Source organism: Bombina bombina, chromosome 5 (assembly GCF_027579735.1).
Source record: "Bombina bombina isolate aBomBom1 chromosome 5, aBomBom1.pri, whole genome shotgun sequence".
Classification (NCBI taxonomy): domain Eukaryota; kingdom Metazoa; phylum Chordata; class Amphibia; order Anura; family Bombinatoridae; genus Bombina; species Bombina bombina.
The window spans coordinates 248,371,973-248,392,784 of record NC_069503.1 but is presented as its reverse complement, the minus strand read 5'-3'; the positions used below and the strand labels follow the sequence as shown (position 1 = coordinate 248,392,784).

Genomic DNA, 20,812 nt, shown 5'->3' with positions numbered 1-20,812 from the left:
AAGACTAATGGTTGTTAACAGGAGAGCAAGATAGTGGGTAAAAGGTACAGATAATAAAAAAAAAAATCATTAAAAAAAGAGGGTGATCTATATAAACAAGGTAAAAAGCAGAGTAAATAAAGATGTGAAATTTAAAAAAAAAGGATTGTAAAGGAACACTAAAGTCAAGAATGAAATTATGCTTACCTGATAATTTAATTTCCTTCTGTATGAGGAGAGTCCATGATATTTCTCCTACTATTCCTTGTTCCCTTGGCAGAATAACTGGGATATGAGGGAAGAAGGGCGAGTATTTAAGCCTTTGGCTGGGTTGTCTTTGCCTCCTTCTGGTGGCCAGGTTCAGTATTTCCCAACAGTAAGGAATGATGCCATGGACTCTCCTCATACAGAAGGAAATTAAATCATCAGGTAAGAATAATTTATGTTTTCCTTCTTAATATGAAAAGAGTCCACGGCATCATTCCTTACTGTTGGGGAAACTATACCCAAGCTCTAGAGGACACTGAATGATTACGGGAGGGGTAAAAGAGGCGGATCCTAATTTGAGGACACCACGGCCTATAAAACTTTTCTCCCAAAATTTGCTTTGGCCAAAGCAAAAATGTCAAACTTGTAGAATTTTGAAAAAGTATGTAAGGAGGACCAGGTAGCCGCGTTACAAATCTGATCCATAGAGGCCTCGTTCTTAAAGGCCCAAGTGGAAGCCACGCTCTAGTGGAATGAGCCGTAATAACACTCTTCAACCAAAAAGATAAGGAAGTTGAAAAAGCCTTCAGACTCTTACGCTTCCCAGAGTAGATAACAAACAAGGAAGAAGTTTGCCTAAAATCCTTAGTAGCTTGAAGATAAAAGTTCAAAACTCAAACCACATCCAGATTATGAAGTAAACGTTCCTTCGAAGGAGGAGGATTAGGTCACAAGGAAGGAACCACAATCTCCTGATTGATGCTACAATCAAACACAACCTAAGATAGAAAACCCAAGCCGGTACGTAGGACAGCCTTATCAGTGTGGAACACCAGATAAGGAGGCTCACATTGCAAGGCAGCTATTTTAGAAACTCTGCGTGCCAACGCAATAGCCAATAGAAAAAGAACCTTCCAGATCAACAATTTGATGTTAACCAAATGCATAGGCTTAAACGGAGCCCATTGCAAAAACTTAAGAACAAGATTCAAACTCCAAGTTGGAGCATTAGATCTAAACACAGGGCTGATCCTAATCAGAGCCTTAACGAATGATTGCAGAGTCAGGGAGCTCTGCGAGCCTCTTGTGTAGCAAAACAGATAGGGCCAAAATCTGCCCCCTCAGGGAACTGGCAGAAAGGCCCTTCTCCAGACCCTCCTGGAGAAAATAAAGTATCCTGGCAGCCTTAACCTTCTGCCAGGCTAAACCACGCTCTTCACACCAGAATAAGTAAGCTCTCCACACCTTATGATAGATGCGACGAGTAACAGGCTTACGAGCCTGAATAAGAGTATCAATAACTCTCTCAGAGAAACCTCTCTTGGCTAGGACTAAGCGTTCAATCTCCACGCAGTCAGCCTCAGAGAATCTAGATTTTGATGAACCTAAGGACCCTGTTCCAGCAGATCATTGCGACAAGGTAACTTCCACGGAGGAGATGAGGACGTCCCCACCAGGTCCGGAAGCACATCCTTCGCGGCCACGATGGAGCAATCAGTATCGCTGATGCCTGCTTCTGCTTGATGTAGGCCACTACACGAGGAAGAAGTGGTAACGGCGGGAAAATGTAAATCAAGTTGAACCTCCAAGGCACTGCTAATGCATCTATTAACTCCGCTTGAGGATCCCTGGACCACGACCCATATCTGGGTAGCTTGGAATTGAGCCGGGATGCCATGAGATCTATCTCCGGTGTCCCCCAATTGTTGCAAATCTCTGCAAACACCTCGGGATGGAGAGACCATTCCCTCAGGTGAAAGGATGGTCTGCTGAGGAAATCCGCTTCCCAGTTGTTCACACCCGGAATGTGGATCACTGACAATGAGCAGTTGTGGGCCTCCACCCACTCCAGAATCCGAGATACTTCCCTTATTGCTAGGGAGCTTCTCATTCCCCCCTGATGGTTGATGTAAGCCACCGAGGTTATGTTGTCTGATTGCAATATAATAAACTGGGATGCACCCAGAAGAGGCCAAGCCCTCAGAGCACTGAAGATTGCTCGAAGTTCCAGAATGTTGATCGGGAGGAAGGATTCCTCTCGAGTCCACAGGTCCTGTGCCTTCTTGGCATCCCAAACAGCTCCCCATCCTCATAGACTTGCGTCCGTAGTCACAATCTCCCAGGATGGTCTCAAGAAGGATGAACCTTGGGGCAGGTGATCTGGACAGAGCCACCAGGAGAGCGATTCTCTCGACCAGTTGTCCAGAGAAATCTGTTGAGACAGATGCGAATGACCGCCATTCCACTGTCTTAGCATGCACAGCTGTAGTGGTCTGAGATGGAATCTGGCAAAAGGAATGATGTCAATGCTGGACACCATGAGCCCAATCACCTCCATACACCGAGCCACAGAGGGCCTTAAGGAGGTCTGGAGGGCAAGACAAGCGGAAGTTAGCTTGTAACGTCTCTGGTCTGTAAGGAATATCCTCATGGATATGGAGTCTATTATAGTACCCAGGAATTCCACCCTGGTACTGGGAATAAGAGAACTATTTTCTAAGTTTATCTTCCATCCATGAGATTGAAGAAGAAACAGAAGAGATTTTGAATGGTCCAGTGCCAGACGACAAGATGGTGCTTGAACTGAAATAGAAAATCCTAGTATGGAGCTACTGTAATACCTCTGGTTCTGGCCATGGCAAGCAGAGCCCCTAGAACCTTCGTAAAAACTCTGAGCAGTAGCTAAACCAAACGGAAGTGCAATAAACTGAAAGTGCTTGTCCAGGAATGCAAACCTTAGTAACCTGAAGTGTTCCTTGTGGATTGGAACGTGAAGGTAAGCATCCTTCAGATCTATAGTGGTCATGAACTAAGGGAAGGATGGACCTAATCGTCTCCATCTTGAACGAGGGGACAGATAGGAATTTGTTTAAGCACTTTAGGTCCAGAATCGGGAGGAAAGTGCCCTCCTTCTTTAGGACCACAAACAGGTTTGAATAGTATCCCAAACCTCTTCTGAGAGAGGTACCGGGACGACTCCTCCTAGGGAGGAGAGATTCCTCACGAACCCCAGAAAGGCTTCTCTCATTTCTGGCCTGGAAGACAGGTTTGATAGGAGGAATCTGCCCCTGGGTGGATGAGACTTGAAACCTATCTTGTATCCCTAAACGATGACCTCCAGGACCCACGGGTCTTGCATGTCCCCAAACCAAGCATCTGAAAAGAGTGACAGTCTGCCCCCTACATGATTCAGAACCGGATCGGGAGACGCCCCTTTATGTCGACTTTGTCTCGGCGGGCTTCTTGCTCTTCTTGGATTTATTCCAGGACTGAACCGGCTTCCAAATACCCTTGGATTGCTCGGGCTTTGCAGAGGGCTGCTGACGTTGGGATTTATCAGAACGAAAGGAACGAAAATTAGGACCTTGTCCCTTAGGCTTGTTCTTTTATCCTGCCTCCAGTAACCATGGAAATAATCGAGTCCAGGCCTGGACCAAATAAAATCTTTCCCTTAAAGGAGAGGGAAAGAAGCCTGGACTAAGAAGTCATGTCCGCAGACCAGGACTTCAGCCAGAGTGCCCTACGGGCTTGAACAGAAAAACTTGAAGCCTTAGCATTCAGGCGAATAATTTGAATATTTGCATCACAAATAAAATCATTAGCCACCCTTAGGGCCTTAATTCTTTCCTGGATCCCGTCAAAGGGACCCTCCACCTCGATCAACTCAGATAAGGAACCGCACCAGTAGGTAGCCGCTCCAGTAACTGCAGCAACACCCGCTACCGGTTGAAACAAATATCCTGTATGTTGACACATCTTTCTTAACAGAGTTTCTATCTTCGTATCCATGGGATCTTTAAACGACGAACTATCCTCAAGCGGGATAGTAGTGTGTTTAGCAAGCGTGGAGATAGCGCCATCCACCTTGGGGATGGAACCCCACAACTCCAATTTAGAGTCCGGGACCGGGAACAATTTCTTAAAGGAAGACGAAGGGGAAAAGGAAGAACCAATCCTTCCCCATTCATTCTTAATAATGTTCGCCATCTTTACAGGAACCAGGAAAGTTTGTGCTACAACCCTGTCCTCGTAGACCTTATCTAATTTAGGAATCAAAAGTTCCTCAGGCAATTTGGGCTCTGGAACCTCTAACGTAGCCAGAACCTCCAACAGAAAACGTAAATGTTCAATCTGAAATCTAAAGTCTGGTTCCTCCGCAGCTGGAGGCTTAGAGGCATCAGATTCCGACCCAGAAAGTGTGCCCTCTGAAGTATCAGAGGTGCCTTCATCATCGGATAATCTCATAACAGATAAATCCAAACAACTAGTTGACGACCCCTGGGAAGGATTGCAATATTTGACCTTTTCGCTTGCGCTTAGCAGAGCGAGGTAAAGCACTAGAGGCCACAGACACTGCCATTTGTAACTGCTCAGTAAAGTCTGGCGGTAAAAGACCCCCTCCAGATGGAGGATTTGGAGTGCTACGGGAAGCTGCATGTGTATTAGGAGTTGACTGTAGGGTGCGCACCTCACGGGACGGAGACTCCTCAGAGGTGTATGACTCAGTGGTATCAAACATATTAACCTTCTTTGACATGATTACTTTATCAAGGCATGTGGAACATAGTTGAGAGGGCAGGTATACCGCGGCCTCCTCAAAATAGACAGGTATTCAACTTAGGTAAAGAGGGAGTACCCTCCAATGAAGCAGAATCCTCCATAGCTTGAGCTTACAAAGCAGACTATTGATTTCTAAGAAAAAAACGGCACCTTTATACCTCCAATGGCTTGGGCACTCACCACCTCCTATGACCCAGGCAAAACAGAGAAATCGTTTTTTCTACGGTAAACCGCACGGTCAGGAAAGAGGAAATAAGTGTGACCACACCTGGTCACATGGTGCACAATGCAGGGCTGCCCCTGCTATACTAGTAAAAAAAGCTGGCCAAGCTTTTCAGGTTGCGCAGCTCACAAAACGAAAGTAAAAACCTGTAGGTTCCAACAACTGCCTGAGCGTTATCATATGTATAAAAAATGAAACGATCTTACCGGAATCTATGCTGTGGAACAGAAACACAGCCTCTCAAGTTTGACAGTCTTGCAGCATCGCTCCTGACATGGACTTGAGTGATGGAAGCAGGCAGTAAAATTCGTCAACACGGATTGCTTAGGAGCTGTTAATACGAATCTGGATGGGTTCGCAGAAAGACTCTCCCTGCATCTCCAGACTAACTTTTGTTAATGCTCTCACTGAGAGGCTGACAAGACTAATTAAAACTCCAGTCCCATTTCGAAGGGTAGATACCCTTCATAAGGAACTATCTGCCAACCTCATGTGACGAAAGGCAAAGAATGACTGGATTTGAGGGAATTAGGCGGAGTATTTAAGCCTTTGGCTGGGGTGTCTGCCTCCTCCTGGTGGCTTGGTTCAGTATTTCCCAACAGTAAGTAAAGATCCCTCATATTAAGAAGGAAATAAACTTTCATAATTTAGATAGAAAAGCAATTTAAAAAAAACTTTGCAATTAATTTTCATTTTCAAAATATGCACAATAATTGCATATGCACACTTTATGAGGCATCAGCTCCTACTGAGTAAATGCAAGAATTTATTTATATATATATATATATATATATATATATATATATATATATATATATATATATACATTTTGTGATTGGATGATGGCTGTCACATGATGCAGGGGAAAGAAAAAAATAACTAACTTTGAAATTTGTCAGAAAAAAAATATACTACTCATTTGAAATTCAGAATATGTGCTATTGCATTGTCTTTGTATTATGCACTTGACAGCAATTCTATATTTAATGGCCCTTTAAGTAATGCCTTGAATACTCTAAGGAAAAGGAACTCTATAGGAAGGAGAATACTCTATAAAGTTTGCTTTCCATTGATATCATTATACAAAACAAAGTAATAGGACACATGGTATAATAGCATGTGCATTGCACATAAAACATTGTATTTCATAAATAATTACCGTGATCATGAGAGAGCTGCCGGCGAATCAAAGGGACCGGAGAAGTGGGACTAGGAGGAACTGTTGTTATGGTGGGCGGCTGTGCGGCAGATGTGGAAATAACAGCGGAAGCAGGAATGTTTGCAATTTCATGGTCGATGCTGGGGCTGGTGGGCTCATCTACAAGGCACAACAAATAACCAGTTTTGTATATGAAACACAGCAGTTGGACTGTATTATAAAGCAACATAATTTCAGTAGACGTTTTATTATCATAAAGAATAAAATCCTGTAAGAAATATAAACATTAAATATCATTACAGTCACATTTTGAATCAATTATAAAATAACATACATGAAAGGAACAAAAATGTATAAATATCAGCAGATTATCACAATAAATTAGCTGTCTGATTATCTGTAAAGCTTCCACTTGGAAAATTGTCATATTTAAGCAATTTAGCAGAGTTTAGAAAAGTCATTTATGAACCAATATGTGTTAACTAATGTATCACTAGCTGAAGCAGAGCTATTTCGTATTCTCAGGTAAAATATTTCCAATATAAATGTACAACCTACCAAAGAAATCATCTATTAGGAGTTCATAGAAGCCTTGGCAGTCAATACAGGTCCAGCATATGCCAGTTTCTACAGCAACTAGGGCCATGGTGTAGGTTACCCGTCCACTTGAACATAACAGTGACCCAAAAATGATATCCAGAATGGAAGAAAAATAAATAAAGCTAAAAAAGGAAACCTACTGCTACCTGATCCCAAACATTACAGAAACTAAATAACTGCAGGCAAAAGATGAGGGAAGTGATAGGAAGTACAATGCTTCCTCTCCCCAGCGAATGCAAGGAGGTTTCATCTCTATGTGTGAGCCTTCAACAGAGCACAACCACGTGAATATTAACAAGCATACTTTTGTTCTACCGAGGGCTAAAGCTGCATTGTGCTTTTTAACACATCAGATGTTGCTCTGTGTAAGATGGATGATATAGGCAACGGCCAGCTCTAAGCAATTAAGAGCACATTTAGTTTGTCAGTAGCAAGTTTCAATCAACAGTTGTAATATCACATTTTGTTTCTGTTAATCTTCAGTGAGGTCACTGAACACACAACTGCTTTTTACATCAATATTCTGTATTGGGGAATCTTCCTTAGCTGTTTTTATACATGGATCCATGAATGGCACTAAATTATTGCTGCTGTTCTCTAATCTGCATCTAAGATAAGGGAATCTCACATTAATGTTTCCAAGGCAACCAAAGACTTTAGCACATCTTTAGAATCTTATTTTAGAAATAAGACCATATGCTGTTCAGTTGAGATATTATCAATAAGTTTGCTGACTTTTAAAAAAAAAAAATAAAAAACGGATTGTTTTATTTGTTTAAAAAGGAAGTAAAAACAATTACTGTTATACCAGCAACCATGAAAATGAGCCACCATATTAATCAAAGACAAATTCAGATGTTTTCTTCTTTGCCTGAGTACATAGGTTTACACATTTTTATTTTGCAGTTAAAATATGTAGTTCATATCCATATTTTAAGAGGCAACAATATTGAGGCTAATAATAAATGTTAAAAAAAAATGGCCACATCTTTTCCATAATAAATGTGTTTTTTTGAAGCAATATGGTTTCCCCAGATGCAACAGCACAGACCAAGACACCTTGGATTAACCCACTATAGCCCTCTAGAACTCAAGGGGTCAAACATTGAGTTTTACAGAGGTCTTACTAATGCTTCATTAAAACTGAGAAAATGTGGTCTTAATGAAAAAGAGCACACTATGGCACTGAACTGGTTAAACATATAGGGCGAGATTACATATGCATTTATTACGTTGATTGCGATGTGGGTTAATGGCGCATTAGGGTTTAATACATATATTGCAATGTTGGGGTTGGCGGATTAGGGGTTAATATATTTTATTAGTTATTGTGGTGGGGGATTGCGGTTGACAGGTAGATAGATATTGCGCATGCATTAGGTGTTAGTTACTATTTTCAGGGAGTTACGGTGCTCACATACTCAGCGCAAGGCTTGCTGTGCCTGCCTATGTGTGGCGAGGTGAAAATGGAGTAAAATGTCTCAATTTTCGCTGCGTAAGTCCTTGTGATGAATATATGATACCGATTTGCTACGAGGTTCTATGTTAGCTTAAGGGAGTAAAAATAGCGGCCGACGGATGAAAAACAGAATTTATGTTTACCTGATAAATTACTTTCTCCAACGGTGTGTCCGGTCCACGGCGTCATCCTTACTTGTGGGATATTCTCTTCCCCAACAGGAAATGGCAAAGAGCCCAGCAAAGCTGGTCACATGATCCCTCCTAGGCTCCGCCTACCCCAGTCATTCGACCGACGTTAAGGAGGAATATTTGCATAGGAGAAACCATATGATACCGTGGTGACTGTAGTTAAAGAAAATAAATTATCAGACCTGATTAAAAAACCAGGGCGGGCCGTGGACCGGACACACCGTTGGAGAAAGTAATTTATCAGGTAAACATAAATTCTGTTTTCTCCAACATAGGTGTGTCCGGTCCACGGCGTCATCCTTACTTGTGGGAACCAATACCAAAGCTTTAGGACACGGATGAAGGGAGGGAGCAAATCAGGTCACCTAAATGGAAGGCACCACGGCTTGCAAAACCTTTCTCCCAAAAATAGCCTCAGAAGAAGCAAAAGTATCAAACTTGTAAAATTTGGTAAAAGTGTGCAGTGAAGACCAAGTCGCTGCCCTACATATCTGATCAACAGAAGCCTCGTTCTTGAAGGCCCATGTGGAAGCCACAGCCCTAGTGGAATGAGCTGTGATTCTTTCAGGAGGCTGCCGTCCGGCAGTCTCGTAAGCCAATCTGATGATGCTTTTAATCCAAAAAGAGAGAGAGGTAGAAGTTGCTTTTCGACCTCTCCTTTTACCAGAATAAACAACAAACAAGGAAGATGTTTGTCTAAAATCCTTTGTAGCATCTAAATAGAATTTTAGAGCGCGAACATCATCCAAATTGTGCAACAAACGTTCCTTCTTCGAAACTGGTTTCGGACACAAAGAAGGCACGACTATCTCCTGGTTAATGTTTTTGTTAGAAACAACTTTTGGAAGAAAACCAGGTTTAGTACGTAAAACCACCTTATCTGCATTTACACCAGATAAGGAGGAGAACACTGCAGAGCAGATAATTCTGAAACTCTTCTAGCAGAAGAAATTGCAACCAAAAACAAAACTTTCCAAGATAATAACTTAATATCAACGGAATGTAAGGGTTCAAACGGAACCCCCTGAAGAACTGAAAGAACTAAGTTGAGACTCCAAGGAGGAGTCAAAGATTTGTAAACAGGCTTGATTCTAACCAGAGCCTGAACAAAGGCTTGAACATCTGGCACAGCTGCCAGCTTTTTGTGAAGTAACACAGACAAGGCAGAAATCTGTCCCTTCAAGGAACTTGCAGATAATCCTTTCTCCAATCCTTCTTGAAGAAAGGATAGAATCCTAGGAATCTTTACCTTGTCCCAAGGGAATCCTTTAGATTCACACCAACAGATATATTTTTTCCATATTTTGTGGTAAATTTTTCTAGTTACAGGCTTTCTGGCCTGAACAAGAGTATCAATAACAGAATCTGAGAACCCTCGTTTTGATAAGATCAAGCGTTCAATCTCCAAGCAGTCAGCTGGAGTGAGACCAGATTCGGATGTTAGAACGGACCTTGAACAAGAAGGTCTCGTCTCAAAGGTAGCTTCCATGGTGGAGCCGATGACATATTCACCAGATCTGCATACCAAGTCCTGCGTGGCCACGCAGGAGCTATCAAGATCACCGACGCCCTCTCCTGATTGATCCTGGCTACCAGCCTGGGGATGAGAGGAAACGGCGGGAATACATAAGCTAGTTTGAAGGTCCAAGGTGCTACTAGTGCATCTACTAGAGTCGCCTTGGGATCCCTGGATCTGGACCCGTAGCAAGGAACCTTGAAGTTCTGACGAGAGGCCATCAGATCCATGTCTGGAATGCCCCACAGATGAGTAATTTGGGCAAAGATTTCCGGATGGAGTTCCCACTCCCCCGGATGTAATGTCTGACGACTCAGAAAATCCGCTTCCCAATTTTCCACTCCTGGGATATGGATTGCAGACAGGTGGCAGGAGTGAGTCTCCGCCCATTGAATGATTTTGGTCACTTTTTCCATCGCCAGGGAACTCCTTGTTCCCCCCTGATGGTTGATGTACGCAACAGTCGTCATGTTGTCTGATTGAAACCGTATGAACTTGGCCTTTGCTAGCTGAGGCCAAGCCTTGAGAGCATTGAATATCGCTCTCAGTTCCAGAATATTTATCGGTAGAAGAGATTCTTCCCGAGACCAAAGACCCTGAGCTTTCAGGGATCCCCAGACCGCGCCCCAGCCCATCAGACTGGCGTCGGTCGTGACAATGACCCACTCTGGTCTGCGGAAGGTCATCCCTTGTGACAGGTTGTCCAGGGACAGCCACCAACGGAGTGAGTCTCTGGTCCTCTGATTTACTTGTATCTTCGGAGACAAGTCTGTATAGTCCCCATTCCACTGACTGAGCATGCACAGTTGTAATGGTCTTAGATGAATGCGCGCAAAAGGAACTATGTCCATTGCCGCTACCATCAAACCTATTACTTCCATGCACTGCGCTATGGAAGGAAGAGGAACGGAATGAAGTGTTTGACAAGAGTTTAGAAGTTTTGTTTTTCTGGCCTCTGTCAGAAAAATCCTCATTTCTAAGGAGTCTACTATTGTTCCAGAAGGGAACCCTTGTCGACGGAGATAGAGAACTCTTTTCCACGTTCACTTTCCATCCGTGAGATCTGAGAAAGGCCAGGACTATGTCCGTGTGAGCCCTTGCTTGAGGAAGGGACGACGCTTGAATCAGAATGTCGTCCAAGTAAGGTACTACTGCAATGCCCCTTGGTCTTAGCACCGCTAGAAGGGACCCTAGTACCTTTGTGAAAATCCTTGGAGCAGTGGCTAATCCGAAAGGAAGCGCCACGAACTGGTAATGCTCGTCCAGGAATGCGAACCTTAGGAACCGATGATGTTCCTTGTGGATAGGAATATGTAGATACGCATCCTTTAAATCCACCGTGGTCATGAATTGACCTTCCTGGATGGAAGGAAGAATTGTTCGAATGGTTTCCATTTTGAACGATGGAACCTTGAGAAACTTGTTTAAGATCTTGAGATCTAAGATTGGTCTGAACGTTCCCTCTTTTTTGGGAACTATGAACAGATTGGAGTAGAACCCCATCCCTTGTTCTCCTAATGGAACAGGATGAATCACTCCCATTTTTAACAGGTCTTCTACACAATGTAAGAATGCCTGTCTCTTTATGTGGTCTGAAGACAATTGAGACCTGTGGAACCTCCCCCTTGGGGGAAGCCCCTTGAATTCCAGAAGATAACCTTGGGAGACTATTTCTAGTGCCCAAGGATCCAGAACATCTCTTGCCCAAGCCTGAGCGAAGAGAGAGAGTCTGCCCCCCACCAGATCCGGTCTCGGATCGGGGGCCAACATTTCATGCTGTCTTGGTAGCAGTGGCAGGTTTCTTGGCCTGCTTTCCCTTGTTCCAGCCTTGCCTTGGTCTCCAGGCTGGCTTGGCTTGAGAAGTATTACCCTCTTGCTTAGAGGACGTAGCACTTGGGGCTGGTCCGTTTCTACGAAAGGGACGAAAATTAGGTTTATTTTTGGTCTTGAAAGACCTATCCTGAGGAAGGGCGTGGCCCTTACCCCCAGTGATATCAGAGATAATCTCTTTCAAGTCAGGGCCAAACAGCGTTTTCCCCTTGAAAGGAATGTTAAGGAGTTTGTTCTTGGAAGACGCATCCGCTGACCAAGATTTCAACCAAAGCGCTCTACGCGCCACAATAGCAAACCCAGAATTCTTCGCCGCTAACCTAGCCAATTGCAAAGTGGCGTCTAGGGTGAAAGAATTAGCCAATTTGAGAGCACGGATTCTGTCCATAATCTCCTCATAAGGAGGAGAATCACTATCGATCGCCTTTACTAGCTCATCGAACCAGAAACACGCGGCTGTAGTGACAGGGACAATGCATGAAATTGGTTGTAGAAGGTAACCTTGCTGAACAAACATCTTTTTAAGCAAACCTTCTAATTTTTTATCCATAGGATCTTTGAAAGCACAACTATCTTCTATGGGTATAGTGGTGCGTTTGTTTAAAGTAGAAATCGCTCCCTCGACCTTGGGGACAGTCTGCCATAAGTCCTTTCTAGGGTCGACCATAGGAAACAATTTTTTAAATATGGGGGGAGGGACGAAAGGTATACCGGGCCTTTCCCATTCTTTATTTACAATGTCCGCCACCCGCTTGGGTATAGGAAAAGCTTCTGGGAGCCCCGGGACCTCTAGGAACTTGTCCATTTTACATAGTTTCTCTGGGATGATCAAATTCTCACAATCATCCAGAGTGGATAATACCTCCTTAAGCAGAGCGCGGAGATGTTCCAACTTAAATTTAAATGTAATCACATCGGGTTCAGCTTGTTGAGAAATTTTCCCTGAATCTGAAATTTCTCCCTCAGACAAAACCTCCCTGGCCCCCTCAGACTGGTGTAGGGGCATTTCAGAACCATTATCATCAGCGTCCTCATGCTCTTCAGTATCTAAAACAGAGCAGTCGCGCTTACGCTGATAAGTGGGCATTTTGGCTAAAATGTTTTTGATAGAATTATCCATTACAGCCGTTAATTGTTGCATAGTAAGGAGTATTGGCGCGCTAGATGTACTAGGGGCCTCCTGAGTGGGCAAGACTCGTGTAGACGAAGGAGGGAATGATGCAGTACCATGCTTACTCCCCTCACTTGAGGAATCATCTTGGGCATCATTTTCAGTGTCACATAAATCACATTTATTTAAATGAAAAGGAACCTTGGCTTCCCCACATTCAGAACACAGTCTATCTGGTAGTTCAGACATGTTAAACAGGCATAAACTTGATAACAAAGTACAAAAAACGTTTTAAAATAAAACCGTTACTGTCACTTTAAATTTTAAACTGAACACACTTTATTACTGCAATTGCGAAAAAGTATGAAGGAATTGTTCAAAATTCACCAAAATTTCACCACAGTGTCTTAAAGCCTTAAAAGTATTGCACACCAAATTTGGAAGCTTTAACCCTTAAAATAACGGAACCGGAGCCGTTTTTAACTTTAACCCCTTAACAGTCCCTGGTATCTGCTTTGCTGAGACCCCACCAAGCCCAAAGGGGAATACGATACCAAATGAAGCCTTCAGAAAGTCTTTTCTATGTATCAGAGCTCCTCACACATGCGATTGCATGTCATGCTTCTCAAAAACAAGTGCGCAATACCGGCGCGAAAATGAGGCTCTGCCTATGATTAGGGAAAGCCCCTAGAGAATAAGGTGTCTAAAACAGTGCCTGCCGATATTATTTAACAAAAATACCCAGATTAAATGATTCCTCAAGGCTAAATATGTGTAATATATGAATCGATTTAGCCCAGAAAATGTCTACAGTCTTAATAAGCCCTTGTGAAGCCCTTACTGTCTGAATAAAAATGGCTTACCGGATCCCATAGGGAAAATGACAGCTTCCAGCATTACATCGTCTTGTTAGAATGTGTCATACCTCAAGCAGCAAAAGACTGCTCACTGTTCCCCCAACTGAAGTTAATTCCTCTCAACAGTCCTGTGTGGAACAGCCATGGATTTTAGTAACGGTTGCTAAAATCATTTTCCTCATACAAACAGAAATCTTCATCTCTTTTCTGTTTCAGAGTAAATAGTACATACCAGCACTATTTTAAAATAACAAACTCTTGATTGAATAATAAAAACTACAGTTAAACACTAAAAAACTCTAAGCCATCTCCGTGGAGATGTTGCCTGTACAACGGCAAAGAGAATGACTGGGGTAGGCGGAGCCTAGGAGGGATCATGTGACCAGCTTTGCTGGGCTCTTTGCCATTTCCTGTTGGGGAAGAGAATATCCCACAAGTAAGGATGACGCCGTGGACCGGACACACCTATGTTGGAGAAACATAAATTATGCTTAACTGAACTTTAATTTCCTTCTGTATGAGGAGAGTCCATGGCATCATTCCTTACTTTCGGGAAATATAGACACACCAGCCAAAGGCTTAAATACTCCCCCTACTTCCCTCATATCCCAGTCATTCTGCCAAGGGAACAAGGAACAGTAAAAGAAATATCAGGGTATAAATGGTGCCGGAAGAGAAAAACAAATTTTGGTCCGCCCAGCAGAGCATACGGGCGGGGGCCGTGGACTCTCCTCATACAGAAGGAAATTATCAGGTAAGCATAATTTATGTTTTCCGTCTTAATATGAGGAGAGTCCCCAGCATCATTCCTTACTGTTGTGAAAACTATACCCAAGCTCTAGAGGACACTGAATGATAACGGGAGGGGTAAAAGAGAGGCAGACCCTAATCTTAGGGCACCACAGCCTGTAAAACCTTTTTTCCAAAAGTTGCTTCAGCCGAAGCAAAAACGTCTAACTTGTAGAATTTTGAAAAAGTATGTAAGGAGGACCAGGTAGCCGCTTTACAAATCTGATCCATAGAGGCCTCGTTCTTAAAGGCCCAAGACAAAGCCACCGCACTAGTGGAATGACCCGTAATGCTCTGAGGAGGTCTAAGCCCCGATGACTCATAAGCTAAGCGTATAACACTCCTCAACCAAAAAGATAAGGAAGTCGAAGAAGCCTTCAGAACCCTTACGCTTCCCAGATTAGATAACAAACAAGGAAGAAGTTTGCCTAAAATCCTTAGTACCTTGAAGATAAAACCTCAAAGCTCAAACTACATCCAGATTATGAAGTAAACGTTCCTTCGAAGGAGGAGGATTAGGATATAAGGAAGGGACCACAATCTCCTGATTGATGTTACGATCAGACACAACCTTAGGTAGAAAACCCAAGCTGGTGCATAGGACAGCCTTATCAGTGTGGAACACCAGATAAGGAGGCTCACATTGCAAGGCAGCTATTTCAGAAACTCTGCGTGCCGACGCAATAGCCAATAGAAAAAGAACCTTCCAGAACAACAATTTAATGTCAACTGAATGCATAGGCTCACACAGAGCGCGTTGCAAAAACTTAAGAATAAGATTCAAACTCCAAGGTGAAGTGTTAGATCTAAACACAGGTCTGATCCTAATCAGAGCCTTAACGAAATATTACACACCAGGGAGTTTTGCGAGCCTCTTGTGCAGCAAAACAGATAGGGCCGAAATCTGTCCCCTCAGGGAACTGAAAGGCCCTTCTCCAGACCCTCTTTGAGAAAAGAAAGTATCCTGGCAACCCTAACCTTATGCTAGGCTAAACCACGCTCTTCAAACCAGAATAAGTAAGCTCTCCACACCTTATGATAGATGCGATGAGTAACAGGCTTACGATCCTGAATGAGAGTTTCAATAACCCTCTCAGAGAAACCTCTCCTGGCTAGGACTAAGCGTTCAATCCCCACACAGTCAGCCTCAGAGAATCTAGATTTTGATAAATAAAAGGACCATATTCCAGCAGATCCCTGCGACAAGGTAACCTGCACAGAGGAGATGAGGACATCCCCACTAGGTCCACAAACCACATCCTTCCCGACCACAATGGAGCAAGGAGTATCACTGATGCCTGCTCCTGCTTGATGCGGGCCACTACACAAGGAAGAAAGAAGTGGTAATTGCGGGAAAATGTAAATTAGGTTGAACCTCCAAGGCACTGCTAATGCATCTATTAGCTCCGCCTGAGGATCTCTGGACCGCGACCCATATCTGGGTAGCTTGGAATTGAGGAAATCCGTTTCTCAGTTGTCCACACCTGGAATATGGATCACTGACAGCGAGCAGTTGTGGGCCTCCACCCACTCCAGAATCCGAGATACTTCCCTCATTGCTAGGGAGCTCCTCGTTCTCCCCTGATGGTTGATGTAAGCCACCGAGGTTATGTTGTCTGATTGGAATCTGATAAACTGGGATGAACCCAGAAGAGGCCAAGCCTTCAGAGCATTAAAGATTGCTCAAAGTTCCAAAATGTTGATAGTGAGGAGGGATTCCTCTTGAGTCCACAGGCCCTGTGCCTTCCTGGCACCCCAAATAGCTCCCCATCCTGATAGACTTGCGTCCGTAGTCACAATCTCCCAGGATGGTCTCAAGAAGGATGTACCTTGGGACAGGTGATCTGGACAGAGCCCCCAGGAGAGCGAATCTCTCGACTGGTTGGCCAGAGAAATCTGTTGAGACAGATCCGAATGGTCACCATTCCACTGTCTCAGCATGCACAGCTGAAGAGGTCTGAGATGGCAAAATGAATGATGTCCATGCTGGACACCATGAGACACCGAGCCACAGAGGGCCTTAAGGAGGTCTGGAGGGCAAGACAAGCTAAAGTTAGCTTGCAATGTCTCTGGTCTGTAAGGAATATCCTCATGGATATGGAGTCTATTATAGTACCCAGGAATTTCACCCTCGTACTGGGAATAAGAGAACTATTTTTTAAGTTTATCTTCCAACCATGAGATCGAAGAAGAAATAGAAGAGATTAAATAGAAGAGATTTCGAATGGTCCTCCACCAGACGACAGGATGGTGCTTGAACCAGAATATTGTCCAAGTATGGAGCTACTGTAATACCTCTGGTTCTGGCCACTGCAAACAGAGCCCCTAGAACCTTCGTAAAAACTCTTGGAGCAGTAGCTAGACCAAACGGAAGTGCAATAAAATGGAAGTGCTGGTCCAGGAACACAAACCTTAGGAACCTGAAGAAGTGTTCCTTGTGGATTGGAACGTGAAGGTAAGCATCCTTCAGATCTATAGTGGTCATGAATTGTCCTTCCTGAACAAAGGGAAGGATGGACCTTATCGTCTCCATCTTGAACAAGGGACAGATAGGAATTTTTTAAAGCACTTTAGGTCCAGAATCGGGCGGAAAGTACCCTCCTTCTTTGGAACCACAAAAAGGTTTGAATAGTATCCCAAACCTCTTTCTGTGAGAGGTACCGGGACAATGACTCCTAAGGAGGAGAGATCCCTCACGCACCCCAGAAAGGCTTCTCTCTTTTCTGGCCTGGAAGACAGGTTCGATAGGAGTCTTGCACATCCCCAAACCAAGCATCCGAGAAGAGCAACAGTCTGCCCCCTACGTGATCCAGAACCGTATCGGGGGCAGCCCCTTCATGCCAACTTTGTCTCGGTTGGCTTCTTGCTCTGCTTGGATTTATTCCAGCACTGAACCGGTTTCCAAGTACCCTTGGATTGCTCAGGCTTTGCAGAGGGCTGCTGACGTTGGGATTTATCAGAACGAAAGGAATGAAAATTAGGACCTTGTCCCTTAGGCTTGTTCTTCTTAACTTGCGGTAAAAAGGCACCCTTGCCTCCAGTAACCATGGAGATAATGGAGTCCAGGCCTGGACCAAATAAAATCTTTCCCTTAAAGGGGAGGGAAAGAAGTCTGGACTTAGAAGTCATGTCCGCAGACGAGGACTTCAACCAGAGTTCCCTACGGCTTGAACAGAAAATCCTGAAGCCTTAGCATTCAGGCGAATAACTTGCATATTAGCATCACAAATAAAAGTATTAGCCACCCTTAGGGCCTTAATTCTTTCCTAGTTACGTTGAGGGGAACCTCCACCTTGATCAACTCAAAGGCGTCACACCAGTAGGTAGCCACTCCAGCAATAGCAGCAACAGCCGCTGCCGGTTGAAACAAATATCCTGTATGTTGAAACATCTTTCTTAACAGAGTTTCTATTTTCTTATCCATGGGCTCTTTAAACTATGAACTATCCTCAAGCGGGATAGTAGTGCATTTAGCAAGTGTGGAGATGGCGCCATCCACCTTGGGGATGGAACTCCACAACTCCAATTTAGAGTCCGGGACCGGGAACGATTTAAAAAAAGGAAGATGAAGGGGAAAAGGAAGAACCAATCTTATCCCATTGATTCTTAATATTCGCCATCTTTACAGGAACCAGTAAACTTTGTGGTGCAACCCTGTCCTCGTAGACCATATCTAATTTAGGAATCAAAGGTTTCTCAGGCAATTTGGGCTCTGGAACCTCTAACGTAGCCAAAAATTTCTTCAATAGAAAGCGTAAATGCTCAATCCTAAATCTGAAGTCTGGTTCCTCCGCAGCTGGAGGTTTAGAGGCAGCAGATTCCGACCCAGAAAGAGCGCCCTCTGAAGTATCAGAGGCTCCTTCATCATCAGATAATCTTGTATCAGATAAATCCAATAAACTAGTTGATGACCCCTGGGACGGTTAGCAATATTTGACCTTTTACTTGCGCTTAGCAGGGCGAGGTAAAGCACTAAAGGCCGCAGACACTGCCGTTTGTAACTGCTCAGTAAAGTCTGTGGGTAAAAGGACCCATCCAGATGGAGGATTAGGAGTTCTACGGGAAGCTGCATGTGTATTAGGAGATGACTGTAGGGTGCACACCGCACGGGACGAGACTCCTCAGAGGTGAACGGATCAGTGGTATCAAACATATTAACCTTCTTTGACATGATTACTTTATCAAGGCATGTGGAACATAGCTGAGCAGGTAGGCGGGTATACCGCGGCCTCCTCACAATATAGACAGGTATTCGACTTAGGTAAAGAGGGAGTACCCTCTAACGCATCAGAATCCTCCATAGCTTGCGCTTACAAAGCAGACTATTGATTAATAAGAAAAAACGGCACCTTTATACCCCTAATGGCTGGGGCACTCACCACCTCCTATGAACCAAGCCAAACAGAGAAATCGCTTCTTCTTTGGTAAGCTGCACAGTCAGGAAAGAGGAAGTAAGTGTGACCACACCCGGTCACAAGGTGCGCAATGCAGGACCGCCCCTATTATACTAGCAAAAAAAAAAAAAAAACATAATTTATGCTTACCTGATAAATTCCTTTCTTCTGTTGTGTGATCAGTCCACGGGTCATCATTACTTCTGGGATATAACTCCTCCCCAACAGGAAATGCAAGAGGATTCACCCAGCAGAGCTGCATATAGCTCCTCCCCTCTACGTCAGTCCCAGTCATTCGACCAAGAATCAACGAGAAAGGAGTAACCAAGGGTGAAGTGGTGACTGGAGTATAATTTAAAAGATATTTACCTGCCTTAAAACAGGGCGGGCCGTGGACTGATCACACAACAGAAGAAAGGAATTTATCAGGTAAGCATAAATTATGTTTTCTTCTGTTATGTGTGATCAGTCCACGGGTCATCATTACTTCTGGGATACCAATACCAAAGCAAAAGTACACGGATGACGGGAGGGAAAGGCAGGCTCATTATACAGAAGGAACCACTGCCTGAAGAACCTTTCTCCCAAAAATAGCCTCCGAAGAAGCAAAAGTGTCAAATTTGTAAAATTTGGAAAAAGTATGAAGTGAAGACCAAGTTGCAGCCTTGCAAATCTGTTCAACAGAGGCCTCATTCTTAAAGGCCCAAGTGGAAGCCACAGCTCTAGTGGAGTGAGCTGTAATTCTTTCAGGAGGCTGCTGTCCAGCAGTCTCATAGGCTAAACGTATTATGCTACGAAGCCAAAAAGAGAGAGAGGTAGCAGAAGCTTTTTGACCTCTCCTCTGTCCAGAGTAAACGACAAACAAGGAAGAAGTTTGGCGAAAATCTTTAGTTGCCTGCAAGTAGAACTTGAGGGCACGAACTACATCCAGATTGTGTAAAAGACGTTCCTTCTTTGAAGAAGGATTTGGACACAAGGATGGGACAACAATCTCTTGATTGATGTTCCTGTTAGTGACTACCTTAGGTAAGAACCCAGGTTTAGTACGCAGAACTACCTTGTCTGAGTGAAAAATCAGATAAGGGGAATCACAATGTAAGGCTGATAACTCAGAGACTCTTCGAGCCGAGGAAATAGCCATTAAAAACAGAACTTTCCAAGATAACATTTTTATATCAATGGAATGAAGGGGTTCAAACGGAACACCCTGTAAAACGTTAAGAACTAAGTTTAAACTCCATGGTGGAGCAACAGCTTTAAACACAGGCTTGATCCTAGCTAAAGCCTGACAAAAGGACTGGACGTCTGGATTTTCTGACAGACGTCTGTGTAACAAGATGGACAGAGCTGAAATCTGTCCCTTTAATGAACTAGCTGATAAACCCTTTTCTAAACCTTCTTGTAGAAAAGACAGTATCCTAGCGATCCTAACCTTACTCCAGGAGTAACCTTTGGATTCGCACCAGTATAGGTATTTCCGCCATATTTTATGGTAAATCCTTCTGGTAACAGGCTTCCTAGCCTGAATTAGGGTATCAATAACCGACTCAGAAAAACCACGTTTTGATAAAATCAAGCGTTCAATTTCCAAGCAGTCAGCTTCAGAGAAGTTAGATTTTGATGTTTGAATGGACCCTGTATCAGAAGGTCCTGTCTTAGAGGTAGAGACCAAGGCGGACAGGATGACATGTCCACTAGATCTGCATACCAAGTCCTGCGTGGCCATGCAGGTGCTATTAGAATTACTGATGCTCTCTCCTGTTTGATTTTGGCAATCAATCGAGGAAGCAGCGGGAAGGGTGGAAACACATAAGCCATCCTGAAGTTCCAAGGTGCTGTCAAAGCATCTATCAGAACTGCTCCCGGATCCCTGGATCTGGACCCGTAGCGAGGAAGTTTGGCGTTCTGGCGAGACGCCATGAGATCTATCTCTGGTT

The 20,812-nt window shown here is 43.8% G+C and overlaps 1 protein-coding gene across 5 annotated transcripts in view; it reads right to left on the bottom strand.

Annotated features, from left to right (window-relative positions):
* Nucleotides 1–20,812, bottom strand: part of ARHGAP21 (Rho GTPase activating protein 21) — a 327,556-nt gene that overhangs the window by 31,827 nt on the left and 274,917 nt on the right. For all 5 annotated transcript variants that reach the window (XM_053713937.1, XM_053713936.1, XM_053713938.1 and 2 more), the window contains one exon: nucleotides 6,129–6,287. In XM_053713937.1, the coding sequence (XP_053569912.1) occupies nucleotides 6,129–6,287 (159 nt within the window). The remainder of the gene's footprint in view (nucleotides 1–6,128; nucleotides 6,288–20,812) is intronic.